Below are 26,846 nucleotides of genomic sequence, written 5' to 3'. Positions count from 1 at the left end.
CTTTCACAAGAACTGCCCTCAATAAAGAAAACTACCTCTTCCTAAGATAACAGTCATCCAGTGAGTGGCTGATGGAATGTAAAAGCCTAAACCTCAGAACCAGGGTAGTACAGCAAGAGCCCATAGGAACTCCAGACATCCCAGAGTGACTCGCTGAGGTTTTTGTTGTGACTATATCATGTTTAATTTCTTCCTCTGTCTAATTCTGCATCCTTCATTTCCCCTCAGGTATTCAATTTAAGGGTAACAACTTCCTGAAAACAAATCTTCATCCAAAAACATATTTTGTAGGAAACCAGACCTAAGAAAATTGTTGCCAGAAGTTATCTGAAGAAGTAGTTTCCAAAATGAGATTTGGGTGCTAGATCACTTGCTGGCTAATTTTTAATTAGCATATAACCTTGAAAATAGGTAGGAGATTGCTACTCCTCATAATTCGTAACAGCATAAGTGTCAAAATATTCATTGATTCACAATTAAAGCCATTTTATCCACCAGCATATATTTAACCATGTCTTAGAGATGGGCTGAACTTTTACAGCCACTGGGAACTGCTGGTATCTAGTGGATAAACATCTGAATTTTCATTTCCAATTTCTTGCCACTGTGCATCCAAGAAGGCAGTGATAATGGCCTAGGTACTTTCTATGATCTGTGATTGAATATCAGGCTACTTGCTACTGGGGTCTTTTGGAATGTGTACTATGTTTGTCTTTCCTTCTGCGTGTTTGTGCATTTAAAGTAAAAATATGAATAAATAAATAAACAAATAAAGGATATGGGGGTGGCGGCATCATCACAAACTTACTTTAAGCAGCAGTACATCCTCCTCCAAAATAAAAAAGATAAAAAAAGTTTTAAAGGATGATAACTGACTAATAGCATTAGGTGCAAATTCTCTGCCTCTGGTGACAACTGTGACATTTTTCCAAAATCAGATTATCATGACCTCAAGTATATGCTATGTACTCATTTCTCTGGAGAATACAGTATTTTCTACATCTTATAAGAAGGTGAAAATGAAAAACTTCCTATTTTCTGGCGCATAATCAATGACAACAGATCTGCCATTTCTGGTATGTGGGATCTAGTTATGCCTCTATTAGCAGGGAGAGGTAATTCGCATTTTTCAATTATACACCCACTTAATATTGACAGCTAACATGTGCCTGGACCCTGTGCTAGAACTTTGAGAAAGTCTATGTCAATACATATTAAGGTTAAAGATATTATCAAAACTTAAAATTTTCTGAAGTCATAGTCACTCCAGCAGATATATGTGCAATAACAACATTGAGAAGCATTCCAAAAATGGTGGTGCAGCAGGCCATCCACTATGATGGTGAAAAATTCTAAAGAAAAGTAGATTGGCTTCATTGGGTTCTGATGCAAACAATGGTCGAAAAATAATTTAACTGTTCTTTCTCATTTTCTTTAAAAGTAGAAACAGTAACAACATTTTGCCCATAAACTTGCTATAACGCTTAAATGAGAGGGACTAGTGTGGTGTTCCAACAGGCTGGCTCTCTACGTACAGTAACAGCATCCCACAGCAGGGCCTGTTTTAGTTCTGGCTACTCCACTTCTGATCCAGCGCCCCAGTTACGGCGTAGGAAAGCAGTGGAGGATGGCTCAAGTCCTTGGGGCCCCTGTACCCATGTGAAAGACCTGGAAGAAGCTCCTGGCTACTGGCTTCAGGCTTCAGATTCAGCTCAGCCATTGGCCATTCTCTGTAAATTTGGCTTCATATAAAATGAATACATCTTTGTTTGTATAAATGAATAAACATTTGTAAATGAATAATGAGAGTAATAGAAAATGAACACTGAACATGGAACGTAGTGAAGAACTAATATTTTATCCATATCTGTTGCTTACCTTTCATAAGAAATATTTGAAAATATGAAATGTTTTCTCACTTTTCAAGAAAGATATAATTTTAAAATGAACCTACGTGTCTAAGATTATTTTGGAATCATTGTTGATAGTATAGAGCTCTTGCCATAAACAAATATCACATGGAAATTATTCAAGATCTTTCAGCAAGAAGCTTGAAACACTTTGAAGACATTACTCCATTCTGGAACCTGCCAACAATTTTATTCACCTCCAGTACTGACCCCATCAATTTCACCATCTTGTTCCAATTGTCAGGATCAGCCCCCGTTCGAATCTTGGAGAGGCAACAGATGGGTACTTACTTCAGCTTGAGGATAAATGACAGTTCATATTCAAAGCCTCACTCTGCCATCCGTGAATGCAGGGATCCTAGCTATTTACTTGTTGGAAAAGTTTATTTAGGAAAAAAACTCATTTATATGGGAAATCAAATACATTAATAACTCTTATTGGCATGACATTCTCAAAGCAAGAGTATCCAAAAAGTTGCTGTCTTCTTCACAGACAGGATTTTAGTTTCTCTTTAGCTGTAGAAAGCTTCCAAAGAATAACCTTTGGATATAGGCTATATATTTTACCAAATGAAGACTTCCTTCATGGAGTGTGGGACTGGCTGGTGAATAGTTAGATACTCAAACACAGCATAAAATTGGAGTTAGATACATTCCCTTAACCAAAAGAGATGTTACAAATGCTTTAAGTAAACCAGTCACTGACTCTGTATCATTCTTAGGGTACATTGATTATCCTAACTGCCACTACGGTTTAATAGCAGGGAAAAGCTTGTAAATCTCAAAAGATACTAAAATTTTCAGAAGCTACATACTTTTGGAACTTTCAGGTTATGTTGATGAACTACGCAAAGAATAATGGGGACCTGTCATTCTGAAGAAGTTACATGACTACATTTGATACTATTCAGGATGCCCAGGAAGGTATCTTGCTTGCTCAGGTCTAGGGGATTCTGTGAGTAACTGATTCTTAGTTCATTTGTCACATAGATTTTTCCAGCTAGGATATGGGACACTTTTCTTTTAGTCTATGCATTAACTCATGCTTGATTACCTTCTTCTCTCACATTCTGAATCAGGTTACAGCAGATAATGTTCCATCTTTTTATAATTTGGAAGGAAGAGGGACAAAGTGAAGAGGAGGGGAAGTGATAGAATTATAGTGAACGGAAAGGTAAAGGAAGAAACAAGGGAAGGAAAGTAGCATGGAGGTAGAAAAGAGGGGAGAAGAAGAGAGAGGGGAAAGGAGAGGTAGGAGAGGAAAGGATTGGGATAAGTGCAAAACTGCATAAACACTTTGGAAAATAGCCTCACATTTGAGGAAAAGAGAGAACGATTAGCACAGCTTTCTCAGTTGATTGGAGGAGACGTGTAGAGGATGTCAGCTGCTTTAGCAAGAGCCAAAAGACCAGTGTTAAATAAGAGGAGTAAGCAAGTGGCAAAATAGTTTAAAATCGAGGATGGGAGTGCAGAAATGTCCCAGTTCATGACGGCCCAGGCAATTAGAAAAACGTTGGAAGGCTTTGGAGACAAGGAACGGTAGGTCTTCGATATATTTCACTGGGATCACTGTGGTTATTGGTTTGAGAATAGCTTGAAGGGAACCAGGGTGGAAAAGTGAGAATAAAAAATGGAAGATTGTAGAAGTAATCCAGAGAAGACATAATGGTTGTTTAGATTAGTGTGGTTTGCACAGAAGCAGCCGGAAGAGAACTGCAAGCAGAACAGTTTTCACCCTGACAAAATAAGGTTCCTAACGCCCAGGCTGCGCAGAGTAGATGTAGAATTTGCAGCTTGATTTCCTCTGGAAATCTGACAACGTAAAAATACATAGACATCCAGAAAAGATATAAGAGGGAAATATTTCCAAGTGCAAGTGAAAATAAATTGTTAAATTTGTTCAAAATCTGCTTCTCCTTTTAAGATATCCCTGGCTTCCCTCAGAATGCCACCATTTTCCAACAGGGAGCTCTCTCCCACTCTACAAGGATTGATCCAATCACTCCAACGATAACAATTTTTTTTGCTTGTCTCATTTAATTAAGATCTCCAAATTGAGAACTTACCTACAGACACTAAATAGCTTGGTGCAGAGATTTGTTTACTTACTGTTCAAGTTCTTATGCTTCGATTTATACAGTCATGTTTCACAAACTTTCCAGGTAGTTGCTGAGCATCTAAGCTGCAGCATTCACCTCTGTCTTGTTGTCTGCATCTACATCAGCACAGTATGAAGCAAAATAACTGCATATCAGGTTGTGCTTCCTGCTTCCCTGAGCTACCACAGCTTCAACGTCAGTGAATTCTAGTTTCTCACTCTCATACCACTTCAATCAGTTGTCTTTCATTTCTTCTCAAGATATATGTATGTGCAGGTGTATTAATAAAAGTTACAGATAAGAAAGAGGGTCTTTCAGCTACTAATTCACTCCCCAAATGGCCACAACAACTAAGACCAAGCCAGGAGACAGGAGACACGGATGGCAGGGCCCAATGTTAACTGCTTTACCAGGCCACTGATAGAATGCTTAATGCGAAGTGGAGCATCCTGGACCTGAACAGGCACCCACATGAGATGCAGACAAAACTGGCAGGAACTTAAATGACTAAACTACCATGCCAACCCTCTGGCTTAGCTCTCTAACCCTCTAATCTTCTCTAGCTGCAATTTTACCTGAAACTTGCAATTTGATTCCAAAGTGTTCTGTACCCATCTAATGAGATTTTATAATATTTTTCTTAGCGGCACTTTATTTTGAAAACATTCATGTATCTCTAATCCCAGGAATACGGGCAGGTAGGTTAGGACTGATCTAGGGCTGCTGAGTTTAAATGTTTGTTAAATCACATTAAATGCATATTTGTTTATTCCAAGTAGCCTACATCTAGCCCTTATCAAAATTTCTTCTTATATCAAAGAATACAGCATTACTCAAGAAATCATTTTGCCTTTATATAGTACAACTGGTGTCAATAATGTGGCTCTCATGATTTGAAGAATGTATCTTATTCATCTCACAATCTTTAGTCTTTGCAGCAAAAGAAGTGAACAATAGAAACTAAAATATATGTTTACATTGTTTTAGTCAGTTTAAAATACTCCTTTATCAGGATTTAGTGAAATAGCCACAAGTAGTGTAAAATTGTGTGCTAAAAATGTAATTACATTGGCTAATAAAGTCCAATTTCAGGGTACATATAAATTAAGCCTTATCTTTGTAATATCTTCATTTATTGGGATTAAAGTACATGTAAGTGACTTCTAACAAGTATGATGGGGACCAGAAAAGAACATTGACTTCTGCAAGGCAGCCCCTTGATACTCTATAATCCTAATTTTTTCCATGGAACTCAAATGTCTGGTAAGAAAAACAAAAATTTTATATTCAGAGGGTAACCTGATTTTTGGTTTCATAGATAAACTTAAGTCTTTGGGGAAAAAATAAACTCATTTTCAACCCACATCACCTGGATTAAAAAGATTTTATTCACTAATTTGTGTATTTGTTCATTTATATTTGACAGCAGGAATTACCAATGGGCAGGAAAATAGGCAGGAAAGCATAATTGATCACAAAAAAAGTAGAAACAAATGTTTTTTCTCAAAGTAGGTTGAAGCAGCTGTGTGTGTGATATTATTGCTGGGTTAGTATCAAACTGCTAAAGCAAACCATTCACTTGATCAAAAGCTTAAATTTCCATCTGAAAGTCCAGAGTTAATTTAGGATTTAAAGTAGGGCCAGTATATCTGAAATAATGCTCTAAAGGTGCTATAGCGGGACATCTTTCCATCTCTTAAAAAATAATGTTTTCCAGTGGCTCTGAATAACTAGACATCATCATTCTTCTTTGCTATTCAGATAGAAAAAAATACTTCCCAGTATGTTCTATTTTATATGAACCTCTTGTTCTATTTTTAATGTAATACCTACAAACTGCACTGCCCGAACTCCAACTGTAGCCTTTTTGAAAGTTCAGATGTGAGCTACAGTTCATTCTACAAAGTCTCTTCCATAATCCCTTCACTCCACAGTGTATGGACACCTTCAGTGCTTCCTTCCCTCCCTCACATCCTAACACCTTCATTTAATCGCCTCTTAATCATTTGCCTGTAAAATAAACCCTCAGTCACTTGTTGGTTCCTGCCAGATGTGGCTGTTAGATTACTCCCCATGGACTTCACCTAACAGTCCGTCCATGTTCATTTGGCTGTGCAGACTGAGATCCGGGCACTCCAAAGCTTTTAAGCTCTTTCTTTCCAAGAAAATTCATAACTAACACCATTATTTCCTCACAAAAACAACTAACATCTGCAGCCTGAAACATCCAAACAATGAAAAACTTTTTGCACAGTTCTGCTAAAGCTGGATACAACATTTATTGGTCATCTTCAGCAATAAATCAATGTTCCTCTTTTCCATTCCTGTAAAAAATAATAAACAATCATGGCCAATTTCAATTTCCCTCAAATAAATAATGAGCAACAGCTTACAATGCAAAGAATAATTAGTCTTTTTTCCTTCTAGATTAGTGAACGGTTGTTATTTGAAAAGCCAACGTTGTACACCGTTCCTCAGAGTGTTCAGTAAAATCTCACTTTGTTCTGTACCTAAGTCGTTCATGTCAACAGCATCATCATTTATTTTAATCATCAAATTTAAGTATTTCAACATACTGAGTATGGTAAACAGATATAACATAGGTTGACCAAGATTATTTATTTCTGGATGCTTAGTTAACAGTTTTATACATCACTAAACTTTGTTTTCTTAGAAAATCATTTTAGAAATCTTAATATTATTTCCCCTATATGCTCAGTTGATATTGCTCCTTTATAAAAATAAGAAAATACTATTCCTATAATTAAGACCTATACTGAGTGCAAACCTCCGAATTTCCAGGTATTTCCTGTATAGATCACAATAGCCTTTAGTCATGAAGTTTGTAGATCAATAATTTTCAAATGTTAATGTGCATACATCTCTCCTATAGAGAATGCTAAAGCAGTTTATTGAGATCACCTCCAGAGACTAACATGCATTAGGTCAGGTTGGGTCCATGAATTTGCATTACTAATCAGCTCTCAGATGAGGGTGATGCCACTGATCAGAGGATCACAATCTGAGGACTGTAACTCTGTCCAAAGAGAATTTTAAAATAATTTACACGATTATGCTTAAGGAAAAGTACATCATCATCAATTATAAAACCAAAGGAATTCCCTTATCAATATATTTAAACATGGGAAAAAGTTTAAATTTCATTTTCTTATTTTAGTATCCAACCTAACTTCAGAGTTTCAATATAACTTTCACTTTTTCCCCAATTCAGATAACACTGTTTTAAGTGAAAATGATTTATTTTTCTTCATTTGAATCATTTCAAGTAGATATTTCTAGTATAAACTAAACTAAATAATGGAAAGCTCTGATCAGCACCATGGTCCCGACTACTACTCTACCAGAGGTGAAAGCATACAGTGCCATGTTCAAGTTCCAGCTGCTTTCCTTCCAATGCCGCTTCTTGCTGTTGGCCAAGAAAGGCAGTGGAGAAGAGCCTGGGCCCATGGTTCCCTGCACCCAAGTGGGGAACCCCGAGGAAGCTCCAGATACAAGCACAAACCAAGCCATTGCAGACATTTGAGGAGTGAACCAGTGGATGGAGGATGCAGGATCTCTGTCTACACTTCTCTTAGACAACAATAAATAAGTCTTTTGAAAAATGAAAGGATGAAAATCTTTTTAAACATTGACACTACATCTTCAAATAATTCTATAGAGTCAAAGTTCACAAGCCATTTCAGCCATTTGTCTGTCCCGCTCTAAATCTGTAAAAATGTGTCAGAAATACCAATAACCAGAAACATCCATACATATTAGAGTACATGGAAACATCCACACCCCACACACACTTTTAATGTCAAATACATGGGTGGAAAAGGAGTTAATTGTGCCGGAAATGTTTCAGGGTAGCCCACCTCCACCACCACTGTGCTCCCTGTTTTAAGGTTTCACCTTTCAGAGTTTGTAACGGAAGAGACTGGAACTTTAAAAGACTGACATGTAGTTTTGTTCTAGTAATAGTAGAATTAGGTTCCACTGTCATAGTCAATTACAAATAAAGTAAAAATCACTGTTCCAAAGCTTGATTTAATATTTTGAAGTCACAGGAAAATACAAGAAGCTAAGAAAGCAACTGCAACACATATTGGACAGACAGAGCAGGCAAAGACAGTAGACACCCAGCTAGTTTCTCTTGAACTTGGGAATTGAGAATAAAAATGTAATTCTTGTCATTTTTACATGAACATATTCTTAGCTAGCATTGATGAAGTAGATTGGAATGCTTGGTAGCAGGTGGTTTACTTAAACAAATGGCATCTTTTTAACTTTATTTTGCATTTAGATTCACAATATAGTTGGAGACATTTTCTTTTTTAAGATGTACTTTATTTTATTTTGTTTTTTTATTAGAAATGCAGATATACAGAGAGAAGGAGAGACAGAGAGGAAGATCTGTCTGCTAGTCCACTCCCCAAGTGGCCACAGCTACGAGAGCTGAGCTGACCTGAAGTCAGGAGCCAGGAAGCTCTTTACAGGTCTCCCATGTGGGAGCAGGGTCCCAATGCTTTGGGCCATCCTCTATTACTTTCCCAGGCCACAAGCAGGAAGCTGGATAGGAAGTAGAGCAGTTGGGACACTGACTGGCACCAATAAGAGATCCCAGAAGATGCAAGGTGGGAATTTAGCCACTAGGCCATCGCTCGGACCCTGGAGATATTTTTTATCAATCATTAGGAGCAGAAGATAATAGTGAGAATGACAGGTGTCACCTTGTCTCATGGTCCCCATATGGCTTCCTCAGAGGGCAGTGATGGGAAATGACAAGTGGAAGCTCCTTTGTTGAGAAATGAGTTATCTTTAAACATAACACAAGGAGTCCTGGCCTTCTCAGCATCTAGCACTCATAGCACAGTTTAAGGAATTTTGAGCAAAAGTAGAATACCAAAGTCTCATGAATTTGCATCATGTGATAATATGAATTCAACTGTTCATGAGAACACAACTCTGGGGCACCTGCAGACCCTCATTTCCCTCTAGATTTACACAGGAAAACTTGTGTTAGAATGTTTTAGGATGTTGTAGGATGATATTCGAACTACATTATCTTTTCTTTCTCCCACATTATCTTTTATTCTGTGGTAAATAATGTAACACTTGTTTGCCTTTGTATTTCTCATGACAACTAACAGCAATCAGTTTTTGTATTTCAAATAAAGTGTGTCTTATTTATGAAGATTTTATTATCATCACATAGGCAACAGCATTTCCATACTGTCTAGGTGACTGCAGTTTCCCACTTATTGCATTATAATGTGGTTTTACTATACATACTGTGGGCCTGAATGGACTCTTAGGAGTAAGAATAAATATCCAATGGTTGACATAAGCTAAATACATTTATTTTTCAAAGATGTATTTGTTTTTATTTAAAAGGAATATTTTACAGAGAGAGAAGGAGAGACATCTGCTGGTTCAATCCCCAAATGGCCACAATGGCCAGAGTTAAGCTGATCCGCAGCTGGGAACCAGGAGCTTCTTCCAGGTCTCCCACATGGGTACAGAGTTCCAAGAACTGCAGCTATCCTCAGCTGCTTTACCTGGCCATAACAGAGATCTGGATCAGAAGTGGAGCAGCTAGAACATGCAACGACACCCACGTGGGATGCCAGTGCCAAAGGGAGAATGATTAGCCTGCTCTGCCACTGTGCTGGCCCCTAAGTACCACTTCTTTAGAAGTTTCCTAGAAATTTTCTATGTAAAGGAGTATTCAGAAAGTTCATGAAAATACAAATGATGAGAAAGCATGTATGTGTCTCAGAAGTGTACCAAATTAAAATGGCCATTTATTTCTTTAATATGAAATCTGCATAAGCAATGCATAGAAAGGCTTCAAGAATAAATTCTACAGAAACCAGAATTTTTTCATGACCCTGAGTTACTTTCTGAAGAACTGTGGAAGGACACGTATCACAAATATCCTATAAAGCTGTTTATCCAAAGGTATTAGAGACGAGGAGAGCTGGTGGAATGTAATGTAGACTGAATGAAGATACTAATGAACAGTTATAAAGATCAGAGTGTGGGATGAGCCGGGTTTGGTCGCGACAAAACCAGTACACATTATGGAATGCCAGGGCGTGGTTGCCTGTACTGGATATGAATGCAGCACCCAACCAGCACACATGAGATCCAGGAAGGAAGGGAGGGGCAGAACTGGCCGGGGGATTAAGGGGCTGGTTCCTTCGCCAGACAGCTACTCCCACTGGAGAGCGTGGGCTGGGATAGAGACAGACTAGACTATGCAAGGCTGCAACACCTGTGCGCTGCATGTGGACTAGATCAGGGAAAAGCCAGGCTGGGCTGATTATTCCTGCTGGTGCAAGCATAAATTACAGTGGGTGAGGGATGTTTGGGCATAGCCGCAGAAGCTGGCACTGGGGACTAATTCTGTCAAGTCAAATCACAGAACCACCTAAAGAGTGCATAAACCGGGACAGAGAGACCTGGGAGGGAAAAAGTGGGTTCCCCCTTCTTGGGTCACTATTCCAGTGGGAGGGCATGAAAACTAGGATGGGGGCTGGGATGGCTAGATAGAGAGGCACTCAGCAACACCCGAAGGGCTGGATGGTTGAGTTGGTTAGATAGAACTAAGCTTTAATACCCAGTGACAAGTGCCAGAGCCAAATGGGATGGGGGACAGACTGGTCTTCTGCTACACATACTGGCAAACCAGGGTAGGGGGAGGGCCTGGTGGGGGTTATTGTGGGTCGCCCCTACTAGGCTGCAGCTCCCACTGGTTTGTGTGGAGCTGGGCAGAACCAGACTGGACTGCAGCACTCATTGGTTCCAGTGCAACTCGGGACTGAAAACAGAACCAACCCAGCAATTGCAACCACCAGCTGATCGGGGTGATGGTCTGTGCCAGGCCCTGTGCTTGCTAGAACATACAAGAAACTAGTCTGGGAATACCTCAAAGTTTCTTTGGAGATCTCCCCAATCGAACTGCTGGACTCAGAACTCTAACCAAGAAAAGACAGAAGACAGAGCAGATCAATCATTCATCTCAGCTGTATGTTGGCAGCGAAATATGGGGCAAACGGAGACTTTATGATGGACCATATCAATCAGTGGACGACCTCATCGAGCGAAACTGGCAGCGATTCATAACTGGAGAACTATTAACTATTAACTATTAACTATTACCTATTAACACCACTTGAGCACATATCTCAGAGCATGCCCCACATCCGGGACTCGGGGTGGGCGGGAAACTGGGTGGGGCTTCTCCCTCAATATCCCCCTTTACCTCAGATACATGATGGAAACAATATGGACATAATAGTATTACCCACTTCCCTATCCCCCTGAACTTTTTTTTTCTTTTTCTTTCTTTAACTGTAATTAACTATGTAAAGATTGTCAACAACAACACAATAAAATAGATTTAAAAAAAAAGAATTACAAAAATATATGTAAGATAGTCTAAATAAACTTTCTGTGATGTGGCTGCAAATTGTTCATGGTTCTTGTGCCTCATAATGGAAATGCTGGCTCACAAAATGAATTAATAATGGAAATTGAGTTACATTTTCAAACTTCTGTAAACAACTGCAGTTTGTTTCCTTAAAGTGATTGTGTGCATGATAAATTGAATCATATATTAAAAAGCAAAAAGACTTTTAAAATAAGTACTAATTCCTCTGCAGTTTCTAAAGCTCAGTATACTACTATACTGCAGTGGAAGAAACACAGACACTGGGACTTGAAGTTAGTCAAAGCACAGTAACTCTACAAAGTGATTGGCCTGGAGCACTTCATTAGCTCTCTAAGCATCACTTTCCTGATATTGAAATTGCGAATAACATAATCTCATGAGAATTCAGAAATTCTTGAAGCGTTGATAAAGTCTTTGAAATAGGTGATCTGCCTGGTAAAGACTAGTTGATGCTGCTACCCAGTTTCCCACACTGTTGTTAATAAGGCTCTATTAACAGCTAACATATTAGTTTGTCTTTCATAGGTTCTTTCCTTTGCCCCATGTGACAAGTCATTTGCAAACTGACGGCAAGTTTCTGAAAACATGATATCACTGGCCCTGAAAAATAATTTTTACTAAGACAAACATTTGACATCCTACTTAATAAATTATCACTGTATCTTGTCTATCAAAGATCAGCATCCACTTAGCAGTACAGCTCTCTATAAATGGTTATTTATGCAAGATTTAAGTTCTATCTCCTACAGCGCATCTTTTCTTTTCAACATATTCTAGAGCATACATTCAGCAGAATTGTATTCAATTCAGTATTAAAATTTTGTCATAACGGAATGGTGTCTAAGTGATAGCAGAGTTTCATGAGTGAAACCCTGAATAACTACATCTGTTTCTCCACAGGACTTGAAAATGTGTTTTATAAACACAGCCTTAAAATCTAGGCAAAATGAGCACCAAACTACCCTGGGCTTTAATGTCTAAACTATTCCACCACTTTTTGTAAAATGCAAGGCTTGAACGTCCCTACATCACTTCAAAAATTTGGGAATTCTCAGTCCCTAAATCATTTTTTTCAGAAAATAAAAATTGAGTCCCATGAAAATAAGATTCATGTTCTGATTTTAACATTAACCTAAATTTTGTTTCTATTTCACAACAATATACATACAGATGGATGAAGGATTTAAAAAGGGAATGTCAGTCTTTGTACACCCCAGTGGGTTACAGATGCATGCAAGTGGTGGCAGAGAGCCACTCTACTCTCTTCATGATCCAAATATATTTGGAAGGAAAGCCCAGATGGAAAGGCGTCTGACAGATATGTTCTTTTTGGGGTTTCCTGCCTCATGGTTTGCCAAGCTTCCTAGACTCCAGTGCTTGTTAATGAAAATCACTAAGAAGACTTTGCAAAACGATGTTTTCATTGTAAAAATTACATTAAAGTCATTTTCTTAGGCAGTTGAATTCTTCTGTACTTCTGTATTTCATAGTCAAAGAAAGTGTGACTTGGAAAGTTATGAATATAAGGTGGCATTTTATGCACTTAGCGTTAATAGGAGACAATTCAAACGCTGAATTCAAAATGACAGATCTTAGCTAAATGAAACAATGGAGAAGCTGCTTAGCTCTGAGGGGAATCAATGTACCCCTAATAACTCTACCTCTTTCCCTGCAAAATGGAGACACATGATGATGAGCATTGTGTAATCCGTGAATTCATTCAACAGAAATAACAGGTGTGGAAAATAAAAGTTCTCATTTCTCTGACCTTCAGAACAGAGGTCCAAAACGGGATTTTTTTAATTTATTTTTGGTTTATTTCTTTTTTGATTCCTCAAGCTTTCCCTACAATATAAAAATGGACATTAAATGGGTTGGTAAGAAAATAAATAATAAAGGCCCAACATGGTGGCCTAGTGGCCTAAGTCCTCACCTCATACACACCGGGATCCCATGTGGGCGCCGGTTCTAACCCCTGGCAGCCCTGCTTCCCAACCAACTCCCTGCTTGTGGCCTGGGAAAGCAGTCGAGGACTTGGGACCCTGCAACTGCGTGGGAGACTTGCAGGAAGCTCCTGGCTCCTGGCTCCTGGCTTCAGATCGGCGCAGCACTGGCCATTACATCACTTGTGGAGTGAATCATTGGACGAAAGACCTTCCTCTCTGTATATCTGACTTTGCAATAAAAATAAATAAATCTTTAAAAAATAAATAAATAAATAATAACAGCTAAAACAATTCCAGTACTCAAAATATTATATATGTTGTAATTAAATGCATAATTACACCAGTCGTAAGTCAGTTAACTTAGAAAAAAGAAACCAGCATTACATCTTGGATTTTTGTCATTCTATTTATCACATACAAAGAATATACTTGCCAAACATTAATAAGAATTTAAGAGCTTACATCATGTCACAATTACAAAGATAAGTTAAACATAGTGACGCTCAGTGTGAAGACTTGATCCATTCAAATATTAAGTATTTTGCGAGGTCTCCCCCACAGACTCCCCGTTGCCAGAGCGATTGAGCCTGCCGTCTACCACCCAGCCTCCCAGTGCACAGGAGACGAACAGACCAGCAGGGGTTAGGGGTTCCGTCTATGCAGTTCCGACTGATTTGGGAAATACAAATTCTTTTATAGAGCAGTGAACAGCCTCAGGCCAGGAATTCCTGGAGGGGGGAACTAGGAGTCAATTGTCATCAGCACCACTGTGGAAGCCACCTCCCATAGGCCACGGGCAGGTGAGCGAAATGGCCCTGGCCAATCAGACTTTCTTTGAAACGACTTGACCCCCCCCCCCCTGGTTCACGCCCAGGGCTCCGTCCTTGGCCGCCATCTTGATCCCCACGTGTAACCCAGTGACCCTGTTAGTCACCATCTTGTTGTCTTACTGACCTCTTCATCCCTGAGCCCCACAGTATTTCATAAGAAATATTTTTTTTTCCATTCAACCATATTTCGTTGAGAATTCTGTTTTAACGGAGAAAACAAAAACGGGTGTACAAAAATACCCTATGAGCAAAATAACTGTGGTTGGCAGGGCAGAGATGACGGCTAGTAGTGAAATAGAATTTTCAAATTTTAAACAATCAAAGCATTCAAATTTAAAATATATATATATTTTAAATTATATATAAGTATATATATATTTTTAAATATCTATATATACTTAGCATTGTGGATCCTTTATGCTTTTCTTAGCAAAGATAAGAGATTAAATGAGTATACAGTGCCATGTGTGCAGACTACAGACCATTATCACAAATTCCCACTGCACTGAACTAGAACAAGTTTGTATGCTTGTGTTCTTCATTTTATTCCAAGAAAAAATTGCACTGGAAAAAAAATAATCCAAATAAAAAGCAGGACATAAAGAGATTTAAAGAACATAACAGTGAAGAATGCAGATGTGTCCTGGGAAATGCTTTTTGGAGAGAAATTCTAGTGACTGTATTTTCTGTAACAATGTGTTCCATCTCCTCCATCAATTCCCTGTCAAAAGCATGCTTGGAGCTCATACTTGATCCCTTCACCATTGACCAAAAACCACAACATTCATTTTCATTTTTCATAGAGCTTTTCTATTCATGTTCTTAGTTGATACTCATATAAATTAAATGGGGTAAACGGTTTAAAATACAATCCTCCATGAACCTCCATAATATGAAAATCATCCTCATATAAAGTTCTTTTCACATAAATTCTGATCTTAAAGTGACTAGAGGAAAAGATCCACCAATCAATGTTATTTCCTGTAAAGAAAAAAAAACATAAAAGTTGGCTTATGAATACTTATGAATATGATTAGATCCACAAGAAGCTAAAAGCATTTGAGTGCTCAATTGGGACTGAATTCTGGTCACTTAGAAAAAGGAAGACTGTCCAAAGAGGAAAATGGGAAATTTCTAATATTTAAGACAATTTCATGCTTGCTGAATGATTACAATTGGATCCCATCCTGTTGAGAAAATACACCAATGTTCGTAAATGTCATAGATAGTTTCATTAAAATACCTCCCATGTAACTGTAGATCAGAAACCACAGATACAGGAATGGCCCTTTGTCACAGAGGTTAGGATGGCACTTCAGACATCCAGGAGTGCCTGCCTTTAAATTCCAGATCTGCGTCCAGCACCAACTTTTTGATGCTCTACCTCCTGGGACACAGTAAAAGCCTACTCAAGTAACTGGGATGCTGCCACTGTATGAGAGATCCACATTGAGCTCTGAGCTCCTGGTTTTGGTTTGCCCCACTCTTCGTGACTGTGGACACCCAAAGTATAAGCTACCAGATGTTTGTCTCTGGTTCTCTGTGTATCCCTCTGACTTTCCAATAAATACATATTTTCTTAAAAAAAAAAAACACATAGGCATAAAAAATAACCTTGATGCCACAAACAGCTAGTACACAAATAAAACAGGAGTACTATTAAAAATGTCGATACTTTAGCATATGTGCATTTTAACTATAGTCTTCGCTATATAAAATATTTTCGGGCTTAAATTTGATGTAACTGGGAAGTCAATTAGCATATCTTCCGTCTGCTAACAATATTCAAATCTTGAACCAGAAAATAACGTTCTAAACATTGCTTTTATTATTATGGCTGCAAGCAAGCTGGACAACCTCATTTGAACCAAAATTTCTGTTGTGATAATGGTCTACAAACTTGATTTTGCTTTGTATTATTTAATGACTACATACTACATGACAGTGACTTATAGTTAGGACTCTATACATAGTCTACACCCTTAAATGATTAAAAAAGATAACACAACAAATGCTAATCTTGGGAGTGTTAGACAAGAAGGGAAAAAGAGGTCAGGGAGAGTTACAGCACAGAGTGAGTAAGCATAAAGAAAGCCAGAAAACTTGGAGGAGCTCAGAGCTAATGAAAAAAACAAGAACACAGAGTAGGGGGAGGGAAAGATGTGAAAGCCAGCTGGAATAAGAGAAAGAAGAAATGCAGGAGCCAACAGAAATCCAAGGACACAAAGTATTGAAGACTGAAGGAAACAGGAAATTTATTGGAAACCAAGTTGTTTTTCCTTTTGTATCCAATACAGTTCTACTCTGGATAGAACTCTAGTCTCAACCTCAAAGACAGAAGGGCAGTCAAAATGCACAGCACTCTTTTCTTCATGGGCAGGAGCCAAGCTCTCCGAAAGCAGAGAAGAGAGGAAATATAAGAGCAGCCTCTGTGAGCAGATAATGCGCAGAGAAATGGCAGTAGCATCCAACACAGTATTTCCCAAAATTCAGTCAAATAAAAGCAAAGTTGTTAGGATCCAACTCAGAGAGACTGATTAAGAATTTTCAATACAGGGCCCGATGTGATGGCCTAGTGGCTAAAGTCCTTGCCTTGTACGCGCCAGGATTTCATATGGGTGCCAGTACATGTCCTGGCTACCCAGTTTCCCATCCAGGCTTGTGGCCTGGGAAAACAATCAAGGGCAGCCCAAAACATTGGAACCCTCTACCTGCATGGGAGACCCAGATGAGGCTCCTGGATCCTGGCTTTGGACCAACTATGGCCGTTTCAGCCGCTTGGGGAGTGAATCATCGGATGGAAGAGCTTCCGCTTTGTCGCTCTTCCTCTCCATATATCTCTGACTTTAAATAAAAATAAATAAATCCTTAAAGAAAGAATTTCCAGTACATTTAACAAACAGCTCGTGTGATTCCTGTCACCAGATTATCCAGAAAGTGCTGGTATAGATGTGAAAATTGTAGGCTCTGACAAGAACTACCTCAGTTCTATTGACCATGAAAAAGCTATTAAACCTTCTGTATAACAGAGAATAAATATTTAAAATCAATTATAGCTAGGATTAAAGAACCAATGCATGTAAAGCAGCTAGACACTGTATCTTACAACTCAAACACTGTCTTGACAATAGAATGCTGGACTCTATTATGGTCTATACCTACAATGTCATGATACACTCAGAGAGCAGAATGATGAACTTGTGGCTGCTGTCGAGGGACTATACTATGGTAATATATAGGGAAAATCAGTAGGGAGAAGGGGGATGGAAAGAGTGGAAGGGGAAATTCATGGTCCTAAAGAACTGTATCATTAAAAATATTTTTAAAAAGAGAAAAAAATAGAGAAAAAATACAACATTCAATAGTTGTAGCTAAATAGTTATAAAAATCATTGGAACTGGAAATTCACACAAAACAATGTGTTTCAAGTGATCAAAACATGAGCAAGATTTAAATGTCTATAACATACTTTTTAAAATCTCTGTAGAAAACTGAGTTAAAAGATGTCTAGTTAGGACCAAAAAATTGAATCACCCAGAGTTTTTATTATGCACTTTTCCATGAATTCTTGAAGTATCCTTGAATCTCTTATAAAATATTTTCTTAGGGTAAAGCAATCAGACTGCTTTCTCAAGCGTTCTGCTCTCGTTCTCGGCACAACGAAGCCAACACAACCTTGTAGGAACCAAGGTATGAACAGCCTGTGTCGCTTAAGGAGGCTGTAAGATCTGTATATCCACATTCGAAAGCTACGTATCCTCTCAAAATGCGATGTCTTGGACTTGGCTGTGGCTGACATACACAGAGAGAGACTCACTTTGAGACTCACATTGATTCATTTGGTAACCCATTTTATTCCTCATATTGTTATTTTTATTCGCTTCCCAATAAATCATGTACAATTTCAAAAAATTATCAACTTGTTTTGAATAATCTTACCTAGTTCTTTACTTTTCTCATTATGCAAATATTCAATCCTCAGTGTTCCAGGTGGAAACTTTTCTTTATACTTACCAACCCTGTCAAAATGTCAGCCTCTCTGCTGGACATTTCTATCATCACTTGGTCTTCCTGAAGCTTCAACTGCTTTTTGAGAAGTTGTATCTCATTTATAACCTTGTCATATTACTTTCTATCAGTATGCTAAGTTTCTTTTCCCTAGGAAACATCCACCTGTTTAAAAGACTTGCTTCTTTGGCATCTGTGCAATCCGGTTATAATCCCCTTTATCACCGCTTGATGACTTGATGACTTGTGTCCATAATATTTCAAAGACTCTGGAACGTAATTAACCATTGCTCCTTTCATTACAGATCCCAATAACATTCTGTGACATATTTAACGCCTTGGAGAACATTCTATCCAAGATTTTGTTCTCTGTGGAATTCACTGGACTTCTACTCCATTCTAGACATTAATTCATGTAGTCATGAAAAGGCTTACTATTAATTGTGACAGTTCATCTCATAAACCTCTAACCACAAATCTCTACAATTTCAATCTCTTAACTGTATTGTACCATAATAAAGTTTGACTTAAAATTAGTATTGTAAGTGCTTAAAAAGTTACTGATTTTATCTCACCTGTCATTTATCTTACGTCAACAGATATCAGAATGGTGATACACTTGGTCCATGCTATTCGAACAAACAAGGTGCAGTAATGAAGCAGACTTTCCTGAAATTGAGTTTTATTCTTGGAAATACTCCGATCACTCCAAACAAAACAATTGATTTAAGTATAAAATAAAAAGTACCCACAAAAAGGCATACAGATTTGAAGATAAGAAACGTAGTGATGGGGGTCCCAGTGCAATAGCCTAGCAGCTAAAGTCCTCGCCCAGAATGAGCTGGGATCCCAGAGAGGCAGCCCCACTTCGCATCCAGCTCCCTGCTTGTGGCCTGGCAAAGCGGTCGAGGATGGTCAAAAGCCTTGGGACCTTGCACCCACATGGGAGACCTGGAAGAAGCTCCTGGCTCCTGGCTTCAGATCAGAGCAGATCCGGCCGTTGTGGTCACTTGGGGAGTGAATCATCAGATGGAAGATCTTCCTTTCTGTCTCTCCTCCTCCTTGTTTATCTGACTTTGCAATAAAAATAAGTAAATCTTTTGCAAAAAAAAAAATAAAAAGGAAAAAGGAACGTAGTGATGGGCGTGTAGTGTCCACAGGATGTCTACACCTCCTCTCTGAGTTTCTGGTATGAGTTCAAGCTACTCTCTAGTCAATTCAGCTCCTTGATAATGTGTACCCACGAAGGTGGCAGGTGATGGCTCAGGCACTTGCTACCCTGCCATTCTAACACAAGACTCGTGACCAGTGCTGATCTAGCTTTCGCCTTGCCTGCTCAGGTTGTTGAAAGGCCTTCACATGGCTCTCTCTGTCAAACATCATCATCATCATCATCATCATAAACTTTAAAAAAGAACTGCAAAGCAGGGAAGGAGGCTGATAGAAACGGCAGACAATAATATATCGGTACTCATAGCAAGGATAAATACACAAAAATTCACTTACTGGAGAACGATATATTCAGATAAGCAGTTAATAAAAGGTACATTTGAACCAAACAGTGGATAAATAGACATAACTATTTTTAAAGGCACTTATTTTTATATAAGATAAAATGCACTTAATACATAAGTACACTTTTAAAAATTGTTCATACTAAAAGTGTAGTGATGTAGAAAGATTTTTTTAAATTAGTACCAATTGCTAATACATCACATATACGCATTTCGTGAGAATGATCAAAAGCTTGTAAGATAAACAGTTCAACAAGTCCTCAAATTAATTAAGGGTAGACTTAGATAAATAAATGAACTCATATCATAGAGCTATGAGGATCATTAGAAATTATTATAGGCAATGAAATGCCAATAAATCTGATAATTCAGAAGTGATGCACAAATCCCTGGACACACAAACACTCCTAAACAATAGTGGATCATGAAGCCCTGGAATACCAAAATAGGCCAGGGACAACCAACAAATTTCAATTAATAATAAAAAGTCCACCTCAAAGAAAAGTCCAGAATCTAACTTCTCCCTTACTAAATTCTACCACACAATTAAGTACTACTCAACATCAATATTTCTGGCATTATCCCAAATATTAGAAGGAAATAACTCCCTCTATTAGGTCAACTTTAGATCTAATCTATACATTAATATTCTTGATAAAAATAGATGGAAAAATCCTAAAGAACACTAGCACAATAAAAGGATTACTTACCAACTTCAATGCTAGTATATGGTTCACATTGAAAAAAAAAACACTAAACATGACACATAGTGTTTAGTCAATTGAGTGATGGAAAATTGAACCCATCAATAGACAAAGAAATGCCACACGATAAAATCTTATTCCTTCATAAAAATTCTGAACAAACTAGATAAAGAAGGAATATACAAATAACAAAGACCAATACAACAAGACAACAGCTAACACTGTACCAAGTGAAGAAAATCTCAAGATTTTTTTTAAGTTTTGGATCAAGGCAAAAATTACCACTTCCAGGACTTCTGCCTAACCCAACACTGAGAGTCATGGAGAAGTGAGATAATAAAATGAAATAAAAACTATTGCATTTGAAAGAAGGAAGTCCAGTTGTCACCAGTGTTTGAAGAGATGAACTCTCACATAGAATATCATCGTCTGCACCAAACAATAACAACAACAAAAAGTATTGGAACAATAAAGGCAACAATATTGCAACTATTCAACACCAAAATATTGCAGTATATTCACACCAAAATTGATAGCATTAACATAAAGTAGTAACAAAATATCTGAAAGAGAAATTTCAAAAATGTAAAGCCTTAGTAATAACTTCAATGTAGGAGGTGAAAAAATTTGCACCATAAGAAATGGGGAAACACTGATGAAAGAAACCAAAAAGACAAAAAAGAAATCAAAAAATATCTATGCTGCTGGATTGGAAGAAGAAATATCATTATTTATAATATTCAATATTCACCAAAGTCACTGAAACAGTCAACAGATTTTATTCTCAAAATACAAATATCACTCTCATAAGACTAGAAGAGACACTTAAAATTTGTTTAGAATCATAAAAGATACTCAAATAACCAATATCTTGTGTAAAAAGAATAAAGTAAGAAATATTTATACACCCTGATTTTAAAGTACATTGTAGGGCCCAGCACGATGACCTAGTGGCTAAAGTCCTTGCCTTGTACATGCTGGGATTCCATATAGGTGCCAGTTCCTGTCATGGCTGCCCTGCTTCCCATCCAACTCCCTGCTTGTGGCCTGGGAAAGCAATCGAGGGTGGCCCAAAGCCTTGGGATCTTGCACCCACATGGGAAACCTGGAAAGAGGCTCCTGGCTCCTAACTTTGGATTGGCTCAGCTGTTCACTGTGGCCACTTGGGGAGTGAACCAGCAGACAAAAGATCTTCCTCACTGTCTCTCCTTCTCTCTGTACATATGACTTTCCAGTAAAAATAAACAAATATTTTTTCAAAATGCATTGTAAAGCTACAGTGATTGAAAGTATATATAGACATGCAGACTAATAGGCCAATACACTAAGGAAATAAAATACACAAACTGCATGTACCCTCCTGCATCGATAGCAAGCTGACAAGGATGCTAAGAGCACACATTGGAGAAACGACAGTCTTTTTAATACCTGCTGTTGAAAAACTGTGTATACACAGGCATGAAAATCCAACTACAGTCTTCTCTTAGAGTGTACAAACATACACTGAAAATATATTAAAGACTTAAATGTAATACCTGACTTTGAAATTACTAGCAGAGAATAAAGTTAAGCGCTCTAGGACATGAAAATCACAGGGCTTTTTGTTTTATTTTGTCTCATTTTGTTTTAATTCAGATCCCCAAAGCAAGGGAAACAACAAAATTAGACCAAAAAAAGTTATTAAAAGAAACAATTAGCACAGTGAAGAAACAACTAAAATAATAGAAATGTGTCTGAAAAGGAGTCAATAAACAGTGAGAAACTCAAACCGTTCAATAGCAATGAGCAAAAGGATTGTGAACAAATGCTCACCATAATCCTAAATCGCTAAAACTAATGATCAGGAAATGCACACTAAAACTACAGTAAGATTGCACCACTCTGATTTTGTGGACCATTATAAAAATGTGAAGATAAGAAGTTAGAGAGAGTAGGGGCCCGGCACGAAGCCTAGTAGCTAAAGTTCTCATCTTGCACACACCAAATGGGCGCCAGTTCTAATCCCTGCAGCCCTGCTTCCCATGCAGCTCTTAGGTTGTGGTCTGGCAAAGCAATCGAGGATGGCCCAAAGCCTTAAGACCTTGCACCCATGTTGGAGACATGGAAGAGGATCTGGGCTCCTGGCTTCGGATCAGTGCAGTTCCAGTCCTTGTGGCTGCTTGGGGAGTGAATCAACAGACAGAAGATCTGTCTCTCTGTATCTCCTCCTCTCTGTATAACCAACTTTCCAATAAATATTTTTTTTAAAAAAATTAAGAAGTCATATGGCAGATCATCCCGACTAGTGGTACCATGTGAAGTGCTCAGCTGCCAGGCCAAATACCTGCCACCTGTGGCTACGATTACATTTTAAAGTAAATGTTATCTGCACCACAGATTGAAGAGGAAAACATGGACAATAAGAATACTTAACAGTTGGGCAGTCCACATCAGAAATAAATCAGAAGTAGCAGCAAAGGTAGAAAAAAAATGTATTTCAAGCAAATTTGCAAAGTAAAATGGGAGGACACAGTGATAGTTTGGGTGACGGACAATGAAAGAATGAAGCCATTCCTAACTGTGTGGAAGAATGTAACTGATTGTGAAGGTGTTCCCTGCAAGGGCAGACACTGAAGAAGACCCAAGGCTGGGAGGAGAACACAGCTGAACTTTGGAAGTGCTAAGTTTGCACTGTCTTTGAGAGTCCAAGTGATGCTATGAAATGAGTTGGGTCATGGAGACTGAGTTCAAGAAAAACAGGATGGGCCCGGCGGCGTGGCCTAGAGGCTAAAGTCCTCACCTTGAAAGCCCCAGGATCCCATATGGGCGCCGGTTCTAATCCCGGCAGCTCCACTTCCCATCCAGCTCCTTGCTTGTGGCCTGGGAAAGCAGTTGAGGACAGCCCAAAATTTTGGGACCACTGCACCTGCGTGGGAGACCCGGAAGAGGTTCCTGTTCCCGGCATCGGATTGGCACAGCACAGCACCGGCTGTTGCGGCTCACTTGGGGAGTGAAACATTGGATGGAAGATCTTCCTCTCTGTCTCTCCTCCTCTCTGTATATCCGGTTTTCCAATAACAATAAAATCTTTAAAAAAGAAAAAAAGAAAAACAGGAACATATCTCTGGAAGATAGTCATGCTCAAACAGCAATTGAAATTGTGACTGTCGAAAATACGCTCTAGGGGTATAGACATGAGGGACTCACATACTTATCAGATTTCCGAGGAACCCAGGAAATAGGACTGAAAGTTGTAAAGTTGTATTTAAAGTCCAGAAAGTGGCTACATTTTAAAGAGGCATTGGTAAAGTCTCCATGCCCCTTTGCATTTAAATAAGCAAAGCTCAAAAAATAACAATTCTACAGTATTGAGCCATTAAGTAATTGAGAATTACTCTCAGACAACACAATTGTGGGTTAAAAGGCCATATTAAGGGAAGGTATAGATATTTCTTTAGAAAGAAACAGAATGTCCTCTACAGGTTGATGTGTGTCCCCGAGTCTAATTGCTTATATTCTTTGATCAGTAATCTTGGTAATATATTTACCCCATTTCCACATCTCCACAAGGCAACCAGGCCTCTCTCTGGCAGCCTATCCTACAATAGGATTCTCAGAGCCCAGGAAATAAAAAGGAAGATTAATGCAATGCTCACCCAGCAACAAAGTCATCCAAAGATTCAGATTTGAAATATGAAACTTGACATTTCTGCTTTATACGTCAGATTGAGCATGAAAGTTAAAGAAGTTATAATAGGAAGTTCAAAACACAGTCTAGGGAAATTAAATACACACATGCATGTGACAAGATAAATGGTAAATTCTCTCTTCTATCACTGTCATCAACAGATTTTGAGCTAAATAATGCTGACCTTCTTCTGTGTCATGAGGAATGAAACGTCTTACAAGAAGTCCACAAATGACAGTTTTAGCCCCATCATTAAGATGCCAGGTCCCACATCGAAGTATGGAAGCTCAGAGCCTCCTGCTCCCTGCTACCCTTGACCCGGGTCACAACATGGCCTCAAGTGACTGCTCTCCTGGCAGCCACAGGGAGACCTGGATGGAGGCCCACTGTAAGGCTGGCCCAGATTAGGGAAATGAAGCAGCAGATGGCAGCTGCCTTTGTTTTCATGTCTGTATTTCTCAAACAATTTTACTACATTAAAAAAAAATAGGAAAAAATACCCACAGATCATGATTTTCAAATTGTAGAGCTAAGGTAACAAATTCCTATACTGATACACTGAACAGAGAATGCCTAAATCACAAATCGAGCACCTAATATTAGGACATGGATTTAAATGCACATATTATTCAAATATGCTTACCCACTAAATTATAAGTTACCATGTTGTTCTCATGAGGTATCAGGAATAAGGAATTTAACACTCAGTACCTTCAATTATTTCATTCTAAATGCTGACCCCTCACTATCTCCTTCTCATTTTTCATTCAAACATTATAACAATCATCGCTGTTACTTAATATTTTGTAAAATTCTAAACATTTTTAAGGGGAAAGAAAATTTCTTCCTATATTTTCTTCATTTATCTTTGGTTGGCAACGCATCAAATCTTACATATATTGATATTATTTAGTTTCCTATTGTCTTTATCAAGGATTTTGAGAAATACTGTAAGATCAAATTTTAGTCTCAAATCACTGTTACTTGCAATTTTCAAATTTATTTGCTGAAGCATAAAAACCCTATTAAGGACAAGTAATAATCGGATAAATGATTTTATGCTATGTGTTTTTCTAGCTTTCTACATGGGCTTCTTTTTCTGCCTTTCAGTGACAAATCTGTCATCTTCGTTACACAGTACAAGAATGCAACTGAGAAAAAGGCCGCTATTCTTTCAAGATAGCCTATGACACCTTTCCCCAGGAAAAGGAACAGAGGGGACCGTTTTCTTTGGGAGACGCCGAGGGTCCCAGGTAGGCCTTTTGCAGGGGGCGGGTCTACGCGTCTCCTGGCAGAGGACGGGACACCTTTTAAGCAGTGAGGCCTCACAGTACACAATGGCAGCAGAAAGGGCCTTGGAGTGCGGGGTGACACAAAGCGCAGAGACTGAGGGGAGAGAAGCCGCGGGGCACCTCCTGCCGCGAGGTTGTACCTGCGCGGGGTCGAGCGCCCCTGCCACTGAATCTCCGATCCACAGATGCTCCCGGAGAAGCTGCTGGTAGCTGAGGCAGTGCTTCACGGCCGACGGAACATTCCCCATGGCGGGGCTGGGGCGGCAGCCGGCGCTAAGAGGGACCCTGGAGAAAGGTGCGGGCCGGGCACGGCTCTGAGAAGCGGCCAGCTCTGGAGCGCGCGGCCCCTGTGCGCAGGAGAGGCTCAGTCCCCTCTTTCTTCTCGCCGGTGCCGGGCGCCTGCAGGAGACTGCGCCCCGGGAACTTGGTGCAGGATGCACCTGCGGCGGACGCGGGGAATGCCGGGAACTGCGAGAGGGGAGGAAATAAAAGTCGGAGGGCATTTGGGGTTGGCACATTTTCCGCCCTGCGCTTTGTGCTCAGCGCTGACACTATCTGCACAAGTTCATCGCTGTCTTATTTTCCCCTTGAGTTCATTTAGTGAAAGGAAAGAATCTAACTAAAATGAAGGGAATGTGCGTTTCTGTATTAGTGTGTCTCCTCATTCCCATCTTCAGCCTTTGCTGTCAGTGTAGATTTCTCCATGTTGAACTCTCTTGAATTTATGCAATATGGCAATAAACTCTACTTTTAAAGGTAGAGGAAGATTGCAAGGTTAAAACATGTTTACAACAATCTGATAAGGTAGAAAAGATAGACGATCCTGATTTAGGGGAGATGCATTTACTAATACAGTGTTAAGACCTTGGTTACAGCTGAGTTTCAAGTTAAACAATAAAATGACACCAAGTTAGTGAAGCTGTGTGGTCTATATTGATTGCAATGAACATTTGTAAACACGCCCTTAGTATGTCACAATTGGAGAAATCGAATTAAAATAGCCTTTAAGCAGATCACCTGGTGGACGCCCACACTGCTTTCACAAACACACATGTGTACTCTGAAATTCTGGGCAGTGGATTTAGTCATCCGCAGCGGAAACAATGGGCATCCCGAGGAGAGCAAGGATTCCAGTTGGTTGTCTACTGGTTGCTGCAGTGAATGTAAACCTGAGGCTGACTGACACACATCCAGTTGCATAACCAGATAAAAGGAACCAAAGGCTACTTTATTAAAAAATAATAATAACATAGACACACTTAGAAGGAATTTACCACCCACGTTAAATAAACCATCATTACTATTTGTGTGGGTGGTGAGACTGGCACTGATAGCAAAATCAAAGGTTAAAACAATGCAAAAGCGGTGAGAAAGGAAGTAAGTGAAATCCTCAGTGGAACAGAGTGGAAGTGACAAA

At 38.9% G+C, this 26,846-nt stretch overlaps 1 protein-coding gene across 1 annotated transcript in view; it reads right to left on the bottom strand.

Moving 5' to 3' along the window:
- The window catches only part of HMGCLL1 (3-hydroxymethyl-3-methylglutaryl-CoA lyase L1), a 121,760-nt gene extending 95,944 nt beyond the window's left edge, over positions 1–25,816 (bottom strand). Inside the window, exon 1 of the mRNA XM_004580488.3 lies at positions 25,570–25,816. Within this exon, the coding sequence (XP_004580545.1) occupies positions 25,570–25,677 (108 nt within the window). The 5' untranslated portion in view covers positions 25,678–25,816. The remainder of the gene's footprint in view (positions 1–25,569) is intronic.
- Between the last annotated feature and the right edge of the window lie 1,030 nt (positions 25,817–26,846).

The sequence above is a fragment of the Ochotona princeps genome, chromosome 1 (genome assembly GCF_030435755.1).
Source record: "Ochotona princeps isolate mOchPri1 chromosome 1, mOchPri1.hap1, whole genome shotgun sequence".
Taxonomy (NCBI): domain Eukaryota; kingdom Metazoa; phylum Chordata; class Mammalia; order Lagomorpha; family Ochotonidae; genus Ochotona; species Ochotona princeps.
This window is presented reverse-complemented; position numbering and strand designations above follow the sequence as displayed.